We start from the raw sequence: 13,539 nt of genomic DNA, 5'->3' as shown, positions 1-13,539 counted from the left end.
TGCGCCCCAGGCACAGAGCTGGAGGCGGTCTTTCCGTAGGCAGCTCCTGTCATCCTCCTGGAAACATGTCTTTGTTCCATGTACTTACAAGGAAAGTGAGGCCCAAAGTCACGCCTGACAGGATCAGGATTCAGACCCAGGGCCGCCTGACTTTTATAGAATTCGGAAGTCGGAGCTCAGCCACAGGAAGAAGCACACCCTATTCTGCAGATTCTTAGTCACATCTGCCGATGGTCCATGGGTCTAAAGCTCCATTCTTAGGGCCCAGGAGGGCTGAGCCCGCCACACCTATCACCCTGCCCTCTAGCTCATCGCAAGGCCTGGCACTGTGCCAGTTTGTAGTCCTCTCTTAGTGTGACTGAGCGAGCAGTCCGTGGCCTCACAATTCCTTGTGGCAGTGGGAGCAGCCTGGCCTGCCTCTCACAGGCCAGTCTCCTCCACACACTGTGTGCCCAGTGCTTGGTGCCATCCTTCTCTTTGTCAGGGTGGCGCATGCTGGCAATTGGGCACTTCCCTTCTCCCCAGGGCAAGAGCTGCTACCATGCCCAGTTTTCAAGACTGGCTCTGCCTTGGTTCACATTTCTGGACTGGCCCCGCCGGTATGGCTCAGTGGTTGAACGTCGACCTATGAACCAGGAGGTCACAGTTCGATTCCCGGTCAGGACACATGCCCGGGTTGTGGGCTTGATCCCCAGTGTGGGGCATGCAGGAGGCAGCTGATCAATGATTCTCTCTCATCATTGATGATTCTATCTCTCTCCCTGTCCCTTCCTCTCTGAAATCAATAAAAATATATTTTTTAAAAGAGTTTCTGAGCTGTCTCTCCCAGAGTTCGCAGCCCAGAGGCCTTCATGACCACTGTCCCAGGGCCAGCAGCGCCCTCGGGTTCCCACGCCCATGCCAGGTCTCCTGGCTCCTGCCTGCTGGGTTCAGCTGAGGATAATTAGATTCCATTCCTCCCTGCAGGCGTGCTGCTGTCTGAGGAGTCCGCATGGCAATTTGGACAAAAATTTGCAGCTACCCACAGAGTCAGACCTGGGGTGAAGGATGGATCCATCCACCAGAGGAGGCAGGAGGCCGGAGGCGCTCAGCTGTGGACCGGGAAGTGGTCTCTGGAGTATCTAGCAGGAGCCTCAGCAGGAGCCGGAGGCATGGCTGCCGGTACCTGGTATTTACCTTCACAAAGAGGGTGGCTGCAGGGAGCTGGGAGGCTGCTGTGCTCCCTGGGAGACAACCTGGGCCCACTGCCTCCTGACACTCTGCAGAGGACCGTCAGTCCGTCAGGGCCCTGGCTCCCCAGAGCCCACCTGTCACTACTCCGGGGGCAGGGGCTGCAGGAGCCTGGCCAGGGGCCTGTCTGAGGAGCGCCCCAAACTCCTCAGAACTCAGGACCCCACACGTGCACATCACCTGCTTGAATAAGATCCCGGGCAGATTCTCGAGGTTCTTAATGAGGGGCAACATGCAAAGACCTGTCCCCTTCCCAAAGGGCCGACAGCCTCTTCGTTCCCGCCGTGGAGACCCAGAGCCGGCAGCCTCTCACCGCGGCAGATGGAGGCTTGGACTGACTGTGCTGCCGCAGGGCACCGTGTGGTGGCTGGGCCGCCGCCCCCGGAGGTGATGGGGCGGCAGGAATCTGGCAATGCCACTGTCCTGCTCTGGCTGCCGGGTCGGTGGCAACACACTCGCCCAGCACAGCTCTTCCTGGGGTGCTTGGCAGAGCAGCCAAGGGTCCCTGACACTTCCTGGAAGAGCTGTACCCCGAGAACTGCCTGTGGAGAACCCATGGATGCCACTTGTACCTGGTGAAGCCCTGTCCCCACTGCTCATTTCATTCTCACCCTGGACCTGAGTGAGGCCCATGGGACTCACTGTCTTCATTTCACAAACGAGGAAGAGGCTGAGCTTCCAGACGGTTACATTGGGGAAGAGAAGAGCCGGCTGGAAGCGAGGTCTCCCCAGATCTCAGCCCTGACACCTGCCCGCTCCCTTCACGGCTTCTGGGGGGCAGCTCCTTCATGAGGGACGTGAAGCTTTTCCTGCGGCCACTAGGACCCCGCACCCCCTCGGGCTCTGGCTTGAACACTCTGGGCTCAGGGAAGCCCTGGCGGGGCACCCACTCTCCCTCTTGCAAGGCCCTTTTTACACCTGTGTCCCTGGTTCCCGTGGGCACAGGAGGGCCCCGCAGTCTCTGCCCAAACACCTTCGCCCCTCCCTCCCCGCACCTTCCCAGCGGCCCCAGCACAGCCTCGCAGTCAGCTGACTGTGCTCCCAGTGCATCTCTGCCCTTTCCCACACATTTGCTCTCCCTCAGCCAGCACTGGACCTCCTGTGTCTGCCCTGCTCTCAGCTGGCACTTCAGGATCAGGTTCTGGACGGCCTCGTCACAGGTGGCCAGGCCCTGCTCCTCGCCTGACGATGCGGAGGCCCTAGGAGAACCACGGACTGTGGGGTCTGGGACTGGTGAGTAAGAGACAGGGAGCCGACTCCTTGTCGATTCCCAGCCTCTGCCGAATGGAGAGCAGCTGCCAAGCGCCAGGGCAGTGGGAAGTACTGCCCCATCGCATCCAGAACCAGGGAAATCCCTTGCCTGTGGTGTTATCCAGAGCCCTGAATATGGGGGTTACACCATCGTACAAAACTGGGTGACCCTAAGGAACAGTGGGGAGAGGAGGTGGGGAGAGGGGCTCTGGGCCGCACTCTAAAAGTGCACCTTGTCAGCTCTATGCTTCTCAAACTGCTGCCTGAGCTCAGAGACCAGAGCTGACTGGATGGGGCTTCCCGAGGCGCTGGGTTTGGGTGACCCTTGAGGTTGCAGAGAGGTGAGTGAGCCAGACACTGTGGGCACAGTCCAGGGTGCTGCCCCCGGGCCGGGTGCCACTCTGGGTAGAGGAGGGGGCACTGGGGCTCTGGGGGTTGGGGGGCTCCCCAGGCTGCCGTTGCAGTTCTCACTGGGGGGATCCTCTTTGAGAACGAACTTGGCTGCAGCCTTGGTCCTATTGCACTTCAGCCACTTGATGTGGGCAGCGCGGGGGGCAGGGCGGGGCCGCCTGCGAAGCACACGCCGCACTGGCAGGACCTTATTGGACTTCTTGTTGCGCCAGAAGGTGGCAGTGGACACAAGGGCGGTGATGGCCACAGTAATGGCCATGGCGCCAGCCAGCACGCCAACAGCCTTCGCAGGGTCATCTCTGGTCTGCATCAGGAAGGCGTCGATGGGGCTCCGGGGAAGCGTCTGAAAGAGAGAGCCACCTCACTCAGTGGCCCCGGCTGGTCCCTGGAGGACAGAGTGGGCTCACGAGCTCCTGGAAGTCCAATGGTTTTGAATTCACTGACACCAGGTCTCCCTTGAGAGTCTGGTGAGCACTGTGGGCTTCGTCCCAGAAAAATGCACCCAAAGAACAACACACAAAGCATGCAACTCACCAGGAAATGCACCCAGAGGAAGCATGATGCAAACACCCTCTCTCAGATCTAGACCTTCTCATTATCTGGACTCTGTTCCCCAGAGAGTAGGATATAATTTACCTTTGATTATGGGGGCCACACCTGCCTAAATGTGACAGGAGCGCCTAAAATAATGACTTTTTTTTCCTGACACTGACCTGAGAACTACACATAATGATTTCACTTCTGCTTTCAACACCCATGACAAGGAGGCATTATTCCCATTTTACAGAAAAGGAAGTGGAGGCCTGGCAAAGTCCAGAGTCACAACATTAGTGAGTCTGGAAACTAGGACTTCAACCTGATCCAAAGCCGGTGTATTTGATGGCAAAGAAGCCGGCTCAGCATTGAGTCTTTTGGAGGAAGCTGTAGATGGTCTCTCCCTGGGTCATGTTGCAGCGAGGCCTGAGAGGCCCTCAAAGCCTTCCCCACCCGAGCTTCACACCCACCTCGGCGTCTGTGATGTCAATCCTGAGGACGGCCATGGTGCTGAAGGATGGTGAGCCACGGTCCTTGGCCTGCACCTCCAGGGCCCACGTGCAGTCCCCGTTGTGTGTGATGCTGCGCAGGGCGTCCAGGGAGCGGATGGAGCTCTTGAGCCGGATCTCTCCCGTGCATGCATCAATGTCAAACACGCTGGCCGGCTCCGCGTGCGTGATGGAGTAGTCCACCAGGTTGTTGGGCGCCTCTGCATCCAGGTCTGTGGCCTGAGCAGAGGGAGAGGGGCGGCTGGGCTTCCAGGACAATGCTGTGTCCCCTCTGAGCTGCCCGGTCACACGGGGCTTGCTGAGCTGATGGGACAGGTCCTGACCCACTGAGTGGCCTGGAGCCGGGAGAGAAATTGAGTGTGTGCCCCACTGTGAGCCAGTGCCCTGCCAGGGCCCCCACCTGCGCCTGCCATATCATGTTCAGAGCTATTGGAAGCAGGTGCTGTTGAAAAACAAAAGCTGGGATACAAGGTGGCGGGTCTGAGGACAGACGGTGAGGGCGGGAGCTGAAGGCGGGGCTTGGGGTCAGAGGCCACACTTCTCCTCAGGGGAAGCCTGTACAGGGGGCAAAGCATGGCTTTGAGACCTGCCGGGGGACCAGCGCCACCAGCACAGCCCCTGGAGGAGCCTTTGTTTGTTTGTTTTTAGACTCCACCCTTTGTTTGGTGGAGCCGCAATAACATCTGTTTCCCGGGGGTATTTCCGGGTTGAGGTGGGGGTAGGGACCTAGCAGGTACTTTAAAAACCCTCACCCAGAGCGAGAACTCAGTATATGGTACCCGATATAATAAAGAGCTAATATGCAAATGGTCGTCACACCCTCACATCATCACGCCCTCACACCATCACACTGTAACTGCTCAGACACTCAACACTGGGGAGGGAGGAATAGGGACCAGCCAGGCACAAATGAGCTCACGAGAGAGGAATGGGGACCAGCCAGGCTGCGGCCCAGGAGAGGGACAAGCCGCCCACCCCACGGTCCTGGGCACCTGAGGCTGCAGCCATCCCAGGAGAAGCTGGCCTGGGTCCTGGGTGCCTGTGGCCAGCCAGAGGGAGGGAAGCCCGGGTCCCGGGTGCCTGCGACTGGCTGGAGGAGGGAATCCTGGGTGGGTCCCAGGTACAGGGCAGGGCAGAGGTAGTTAGGGGCGATCAGGCCAGCAGGGGAGCAGTTAGGGGCAATCAGGCAGGCAGAGGTGGTTAGGGGTGATCAGGCAGGCAGCAGAGGGGTTAGGGGTGATCAGGCAGATAGGCAGGCGAGTGGTTAGGAGCCAGTGGTCCCTGATTGCCAGAGGCAGTTAGATATCCCCCGAAGGGTCCCGGATTGTAGAGGGTACAGGCTGGGCTGAGGGACCCCCCCCCCCCCCCCCGCCCCGCATGAATTTCATGCACTGGGCCTCTAGTTTTAAAATAGATTCTTAGCCACACTGTCTCTTGCAGCTGCTAAACAAGGCTTTAGGGGCACTGAGCTGCCTGAAGCCCACCTTGATTCTCACAGGGGTCCCCAGCACCATCGTCTTCTCCTGGATGCTCTGTCCAAACTGGGGGGGGTGGTCATTGACATCCAGCAGCAAGACGGTCACCTTGGCCAGGCCATGCCTGCCCCCTGTGTCCTCTGCTCTTACATGGAAGCTGTACCTGGCGGTGGCCTCGGCATCCAGGCTGGCCCAGGGCTGTGTGCAGATGACCCCCGTGGAGGAGTGGACCTGAAACCTGCCATGCACAGAGAACAGGCAGGGTGTGCACAGGACATGCCCACACACATGGGCACATGGACACACACACGGACATGTGTGCCTGTGGCCATGCAGCTCCTCTAAGGCTCCCCATCCCTGCAGTCTCACTGAGGGAGGCAGGTCCACCCACTATGCCACCACCAACATCCAACTGAAGGACCAAGTTGCAGACATGCCCCTCCTGCCACTGTCAGCCTCCCAGCCAGTTACTTGGCCACTCCTGAGGTCAGGGCCTCAGCTCCCGGCCATCAGGGCGCCTCCCCTCTTTGGCCCCACACCTTGCCTCAGGTCTCTGCTTCCCTCCAAGCCTTGCTGTGTGCTCACCTCCGAAACCAGGTCTTGTCCTCCCCCGCTCACTCCTGACTGTGGCACAGACCTGTCCGCCCTCAGCCTCCCAGGCCCTGCCCAAGGCCCTGCCTGAGGTTGGGTCTACGTACAGGTCTGCCCCGGGCCCGTAGATGGAATACGTGACTGCCCCCCAGGGGCCTGTGTCCAGATCCACAGCCTGGAAGAGAGAGCACCCCATGGCACCTGCCCCTTGTATGGGCTCATTGGCAACTCTGAGTTGTTTCAAGGGCAAAGCAGGGGGTGAGGTTTGCCCGGCTCGGGTGGAAACTGACAGAGGCTGCCCAGAGCCCAGGGGGTCTCCAGTGTGAGGTCCCAAAGGGCATAGATCTGCAAGGTGTGTACCCTCCCCCTCTTCGTCAGTGAGAGGGGAGGAGGCGGGTCCTGTGCCTGAGCTTGGGGCTCACACTCATGTCCCCTTGTAGTCCTGGGACTATAGCCCATCATGAAGAAGGAAACCTGGAGGCTCCCTGAGGGCCGAGGCCTGTCCAAGGGCAGGCTCTTGAGAACGGCAACTCAGGCTGCAGCCTGGGCCTGTCGGACTTCATAAGGTCTCCTTCCGGGAGTCCCACCTAGATCCCATCCTGGGACTAGTCCCCAACCCACCCTGACGGCCACCACGGTGGAGCCCCCTGGGGCGTCCTCGGGAACCCTGGCGACGTAGTGGGGAGAGGTGAACTGGGGGGCATTGTCGTTGGAGTCCAGCAGCTGGACCACCACATCCGCGGTGGCGCTGAACTTCTCGGCCGTATCCACCTCAGTCGCCAGGAGCTGGGGAGGGAGGGAGGGAGGGATTGTCAGTGCTGAAACTCTTCTCAGCCTGGCCCAGGCCCACCTGCCTCTTCTCAGTTCTGACTCTCGGCTGCTATTCCTGCCACCACCTGCAGGAGGCACCTGTAAGGCTTCCATCACTCCCCCACCAACTTGCACCACCAGCTTTCTTATAGTTCCCACTGGTATTTCTGCCAGTTTCTTTTGTTCCTCTAATTTGCATATCCCTTTTTAGTTCCAATTTTAAAATTTATTGTGCTTTACGTTATAATATTTGTTAGAGCAAATTCCTGCCTCATTCTTTCTTTCTGAGTTTTCCCACCTATCTATATATATAAAACCCTAATATGCAAATAGACCGAACTGTGGAACAACCGAACAACCAGTCACTATGACATGCGCTGACCACCAGGGGGCACGTGTGGAACATGGTAGGCATGTGCTGAACATGGTGGGCATCGGCAGCAGGCAGCAGAGTGCGGAACATGGCAGGCGTCAGCTGAGGCGGGATGGTGGAGCAGGTGAGCAGGGGCGCCAGACCAAGGCGGGGTCGCTGGTCACTGTCATCGGGGCAAGCCTCTAGTGGTCACTGAAAATTCTTTGCTCCCACACACCACGGTCCCACCCAATGCTTGCACCTGCTGCTGGTGCGGCCCAGCTCGCACTCGCACCCACTGCCTGCGCCCAGCACTGGTCCCAATCACTCGGCAGCATCAGCGGGTGTGAGTGGCTCTGCCGGCCCTGATCACCCCTGCGGGCTTCTCCACCTCCCCCTGCTCCCGAGGGGCAATCGGGGCTGGGCAGGGCCATGGAGAATGGGCTGAGACCCGCCCCTGTGCCCACCGCAGCCTCGAGGCCCACAGTTCCTTTCAAAGTGCACAAATTCGTGCACTGGGCCCCTAGTGTTTATATATTTATTTCTCCAGATGGTGTCAAGTCCCCTCACCACCTCTCTGAAGGAAATTCTAGATAAGACTTAATTGAGGTGGCATTGGATTCTTTATTAAGGAGAATTGGCATTTTTAACAGGGTTTTCTACATCTGTTTGTTAAATTTTTGCATTTTTTTGTCATTTAGATGTACCCTATTTCTTGTTATAGGAATTCCTAGAAAATTTTTCTGCTAGTTGTTTTTGTGAAAGAAAAACCTTTATTCTATTGTTTCCATTGCTAGTTTTTGTATGTAGGAAAACTATTGAATTTTGTGTGTTAATTTTGTAGCCAATCATGTTAACAACTTTGCTGTGTTTCTGACTATTTTTCAATTCCTCTTATGTTTTTCTAAGCAAATAATCATATCACCTAAAAAAATAATAAAATTATCTTTTCCTTTCTAATGTTTATACCTCTTATTTCCCTTCTTTATCCAGGAATAATGTTATTCCAGGAATAGTATTAAATAACAGTGGTTATAGCAGGCATCCATGTTTTGTTTCTGGCTTCATAGAATGCTTTTAGAATTCCACTTTTAAGAATGATGCTGGCTCGCACAGCTGGTGTGGCTCAGTGGTTGAGCGTTGGCCTATGAACCAGGAGGTCATGGTTCGATTCCCAGTCAGGGCATATGCCCAAATTGTGGACTTGATCCTCAGTGTGGGGTGTGCAGGAGGCAGCCAATCAATGAATTTCACTCATCATTAATGTTTCTATCTCTCTCCTTCTTCCTTCCTCTCTGAAATCAATAAAAATATATTTTAAAAAAGAATGATGCCGGCTCTGAATGTGTATGTATAATTATAAGTAATTATAATAATTTAAATAATATCAACAAAGTATTTTTATTTTTATTAATATATATTATTTACGTGTTTATGTATAATAGGTGTTGTTTATGATTATAGTTTTAAATAATTGTAAATACAAAGGGGTATGTTTTATGTTTTGCTAAAGTTTTATCAGAATAGATGACAGATATCAAATGTATATGAGAAGAAGATGTATTGTGACAAGTAGTGTTTCTTTCTCCACCTATTTTTTTAAATGTATTTTAATTGATTTCAGAGAGGAAGGGAAAGGGATAGAAAGATAAAAATATCAATGGTGTGAGAGAATCATTGATTGGCTGCCTCCTGCATGCCCCCTACTGGGGATCGAGCCCGCAACCCAGGCATGTGCTCTCGACCAGAATCAAACCCGGGATCCTCCAGTCCCCAGGCTGACGCTCTATCCACTGAGCCACATCAGCGGGGCTCTTCACCTAGTAACATGCACATCCCACTGCAGTCTCCCCTTGGCCCTCTGTGCAGGCCTGAGACTCGGAGAAGCTGTGTGGCCACAGGAGGAGGCTCTCATGTCACCTTCTTCTCCCTCCCAAGTCAGCAGCCCAGGCAGAGGGACTGAGAGAGAGAGTAGGACGAGGAGGGGCAGGGGCCACAGGGGCCTCAGAAATGCACCCAGGGCTGCCTGCTCCGTGGGGATGGCGCAGAGCCTCCCATACCTGGAAGGTTAACACTCTGGACTTCTCAAAGTCAATGGCGGCTGAGTTCTCTGCGAGGACTGTGACTTGGGCTTCCTTCAGGGCTGTCTGCGGGACCACACGGAAGGCGTCCTCCAGCCCCACCAGCTGCAGGGCGAACTTGGCATTGGCGCCCTGGGCGGAGGTTTGGAGAGGAAACAAGGAAGGTGAATGAGAACAGAACTCACAGGCAGCAGCCCTGGGCCAGGAGCCTCCCGCCCTCAGCCTTGGAGGCAAGATTTCCTTCTTCCTGAAGGGGAGGTGACCTGTCTGGAGGGTTAAGGGCTGTGAGGACCCCAAGGGTCCGAGGCCACACCCCACACTGGCACAGGAGGCCACAGGCCACGTTCACAGACCCCGCCCGGCCAGGCAGACAGGCGGTGCTTCTGTTTGACTTTAACTTTTTAACTGATCATGAATGTCTAGCCAATCAGTCTTCGTTAGCCACTCTCCCACCACTCTCTCGGTTACCCTCTCCTGTTCCATTCCCACGGTGGCCGTAAGCCCTGTGACAAGCAGTGAAGGCTGATGCAGACTCTGTTTGGGGCGCTGGCCCCATGCAATTCTCAGGAAGACAGGGTGGAGGGCAGAGCCACATACCTGGTCCAAGTCTTTGACAGTGACCTTGAGGCCTCGCAGGATCTCCCCCGGGGGCGGGTGCTCGGACAGGGACAGCTCGAACCTGGTCTGGGGTCCACTCTCTCCATAGAATGTAGGTGGGTGGTTGTTGAGGTCCACGAGCCTGATGGTGACGGGGACCGTGGCCTGGGCAGCGGGGCTCCCTGCAGCGCTGACCTCAGTCACCTGGGATGGGGACAGGTGTTCTGGTGCTGGGACAGGCTGACCCCGAGGTGGCTGCATGGCCCTACCTCGCGGTGGTCATCCCTCACTCTCTCCTTAGCTAGCGACTCACCAGCTGATAGGGTGTGACGGGGGTGAGGAGATACCACTCAGTGACTAGATCACAAGAGGTTATAACAGCGTCTGCTGGCAGACTCTCCCAGCTGCTTCGGGGCAGCAGGCAGCTACGACGGAGAAGCCTGTGTCTCGGGAACTAAGGGCGACTTCTGCCAACAGCTAGAAAGCAGCAAATCTCTGAGCCCATCAACACACAAGGAAGGAAATCTGACCCAGAGCCACGGGAGCCCCAGGGGGCCCTCCTCGCTGAGCCTCCAGTGAGAGCAAGTCCGGGCTGGCGATTAGATGGCGGCCCAGGAGGCCTGGAGTTGAGGACCCACTAAGCTGAGCCTGGACTCCTGACCCACAGAAGCTGTGAGCAAGGAATATGTGTTTTTCAAAGCTTCTAGGTTTGTGATCATCTACACCAAGCATGTCAAACTCCTGGCCCGCGGGCTGCACGCGGCCCACAACAAATATTTTTGCGGCCCAGCCAAAATAATGGTATGTAAGAAACATTTTAATAAAAATTTCAGCCCTAACTGGTTTGGCTCACTGGATAGAGTGTTGGCCTGGGGACTGAAGGGTCCCAGGTTCAATTCCGGTCAAGGGCATGTACCTTGGTTGTGGGCACATCCCCAGTGTGGGGTGTGCAGGAGGCAGCTGATCGATGTTTCTCTCTCATCGATGTTTCTAACTCTCTATCCTTCTCCTTTCCTATCTGTAAAAAACCAATAAAATATATTTTTAAAAAATTTTCATAACTTAATTTTTACAATATCCTGTTATACACAATTATTAATAACAAACTACAATGTTCGCTAATGACTGATTACTATAATTGTGTTGCATTCATTTCCCTTATGTGCCTTATGCTAAGGTGCACCATTTCTCACCACTAACACTAGCAGCGAATATTTTAGCAGCTGATGGCCACATCATTAGCCTTGGACTGACTTGTTGGGTGTGTGCAACAGGAAATATTTCACTTTTGGAGAACAAGAAAAATAGGTTTATTTGCGTTACGCTTATTAATTTGTGCAGTTATTCAGTGTCTGGTAAGTTAATGTTCAAGAAAAAATATTAATTTTTATTAAAATGTTCTGTTATTTTATGTTAACAGTTACTCATTTACTAGTATTTCAGCCCTTTGTATTCAGCATGTCTCTGTCAAAATAAACCTATGGTTCTATGAAAATTGAAGCTTTTTTTTGTGGCCACATAACCTTAAACCTTGTTTATTTGGCCCGTGCTAGCCTTTGAGTTTGATATGTTTGCTCTATTATAACGGCCACAGGAGACACCACACGGTGCTGTGACTAAGCCACTGACCAGGTGAGGTGGGGGTGGGGAGGGGGGCAGCGCCTGGAGTCACAACGACTGAGGAGCAGGTGTGTCGGACTCTGCCTCACTGCACGAATCCCCCTTTGCAGCCAGAGGGTTCGAACCCTAGCTCTGCCATGCTCTGTCCTGGGTCCCTGGGCCAGGGGGAGCGGCTGGGGGAGGGGAGAAGCAGTAGTAGATACTAGTACAGGCTGCAAGCGGGGCCGAGGCCACAGGCGCCTCGTGAACCGCGTGGCAAACACCGTGTGAGCCCCTTCAAGCCTCTTCCCCTAGTTCCATGAGCTCTGGTCTTAGCCATCGAACATTTCCCTCCTGGGACCCTTCTGTCCACCTGCAACTTCCTACCTCTCCTCTCTCCGGCGCCTGCACTTCTCCATGTCTCGCTCCCACTCACCATCCCAGCCTGACACTCGCTGCCCCCACACTGCCGAGGTGCTCCGCACTCTCCCGTTCTGGAGAGCTCTGTGCCGCCCCCTCCCCCCGAAGGGCCTGCTCTGCAGTCCCCTCCATCCTCTGGCAGCTCCTTCGCTTGCTCCCTCCTCACTCTGAGCTGGGGGTGCCCCTCAGCTGTGTCTGCGCCCATGGCTCCTCCCAGGCCATCCTCTGGTGATCTCTGCCCTCCCTCTCACAGCCACCGTTCCTGTGCACGCTCCTTAAATCCTAAAACTGCCTGCAGGTTGGGATGTTTCAACTTGGCTTTCCCTGCGCAGCAAACTCCTCGTGCCTGTCCTGGTCCGGCCTCCCGTCCCGGCTGGCCACGCCCGGTGTCACCATCCTCTCCTCTCCTCTCCCACACTCACAGCCAGGGCCTCGCATGCTCTGTGGACTCTCCTCCTTCCTGTTTGCACTTGGTTCACTTCTGCCAGTCCAGCCGGCCTTCTGCATCGGCCCGGCTTCTGGCTCTGCCTCCCTGTTCCTCCTCCGCGTCCCTCCCAGCCCGGTGGCCTCAGGTGCCTTCCAGGGCCAGAGGGCGAGGAAGGCCAGTACCTGGACGTGCAGCTCATACACCTCTCTCCGGAGCTGGGCGGGGCTCTGGGTGACCACGATGGCTCCAGACGTCACGTTAATGTCAAAGGCACCGTCACTCCCTGTGGGAGGAGACGCCCCTGCAGTGCTGGCCACGCACGGGGCCCAGGAGTCTTGCCAGGCGGGGTCCCATGTGCTCCTCAGGCCAAGCTCAGAGTCTCCTCCACAGAGTGGGGCTATCTCAGGGGCCGTGGGGACTGGAACTCATTTCTATTGGGCGCCCAGGGCCTTGCACTCTGCCTGTCTCAGGGACAGTGTGTGTGTGCGTGTCTGCGTGTGTGCGCTCGTGTGCGTCTGCATGTGTGTACGCGCATTGCGTGTGTGCGTGTGTGCGCATGCGCACGCATGTGCAATGGAAATCGAAAGACAGATTCAGAGGGGATAAAGAGAAGGAGAGAAGGGGGAGGGGAGAAAAAGAGGAGAGAGCGAAAGAAAAGAGACTGGAGGAGGGGAGGGAGAGGGAGTCAAGAAGAGAGGAAAGAGGGGAGCATGGTACATTGTGCAGGTGTGAAGTGGGCAGTCGCATGCCTGTGGGCCTGGGAAGGGCCTGAGGGGGCATGTGCGTCCGGGCACATACATCCTGGGGAGGGGCTGGAGGAGCAGGTGTCTGAGTGAGAGCTTCGGACGTGGCCGCTGGGCTCAGGCTTAGGTGTGGTGACCCGACGGAGGGCTGCCCACTGGGACCGGCCCCTGAGGGCTCAGTGGCCCCCAGAGCTGTCCCACCTGCTCAGCTGCTGCCCCGCTGCAGAAGGAGCACAGACTCAGGTTCAAACCTGGTGGGAACTTGGGATGCCTGCTTAGCTCTCTGAGCCTCAGCTTCCCCATCCATATACAGGGCTAGTACTAGGAAAACGCCATATCATCATGCATTTAACTCATAATCCAAGTATATGTTCTAGGCCAAAATTGTTAGAGTATTAGAAAAACACAGCATTGAAAGAGTGTAAGGAATGTCGCCACCCCTCTGTCGAGCATATGCTCAGGGTGAGGGTGAGGCAGGCCCGCAGCCAGGCGGGGGCAGCGCCGAGGCC

The 13,539-nt window shown here is 55.9% G+C and overlaps 1 protein-coding gene across 1 annotated transcript in view; it reads right to left on the bottom strand.

Annotated features, from left to right (window-relative positions):
- Nucleotides 1–739: 739 nt before the first annotated feature.
- Nucleotides 740–13,539, bottom strand: part of CDHR1 (cadherin-related family member 1) — a gene marked incomplete at its 5' end in the record, with an annotated part of 22,797 nt that continues 9,997 nt past the window's right edge. Inside the window, 8 exons of the mRNA XM_014543617.1 lie at nt 740–3,235; nt 3,897–4,154; nt 5,420–5,648; nt 6,109–6,176; nt 6,623–6,787; nt 9,224–9,376; nt 9,842–10,045; nt 12,470–12,570. Coding sequence (XP_014399103.1) covers nt 2,702–3,235; nt 3,897–4,154; nt 5,420–5,648; nt 6,109–6,176; nt 6,623–6,787; nt 9,224–9,376; nt 9,842–10,045; nt 12,470–12,570 — 1,712 coding nt within the window. The remainder of the gene's footprint in view (nt 3,236–3,896; nt 4,155–5,419; nt 5,649–6,108; nt 6,177–6,622; nt 6,788–9,223; nt 9,377–9,841; nt 10,046–12,469; nt 12,571–13,539) is intronic.

Source organism: Myotis brandtii, unplaced genomic scaffold, assembly GCF_000412655.1.
Source record: "Myotis brandtii unplaced genomic scaffold, ASM41265v1 scaffold33, whole genome shotgun sequence".
Classification (NCBI taxonomy): Eukaryota; Metazoa; Chordata; class Mammalia; order Chiroptera; family Vespertilionidae; genus Myotis; species Myotis brandtii.
The sequence above is the reverse complement of the archived record's forward strand: the minus strand, read 5'-3'. Positions and strand labels throughout refer to the sequence as shown.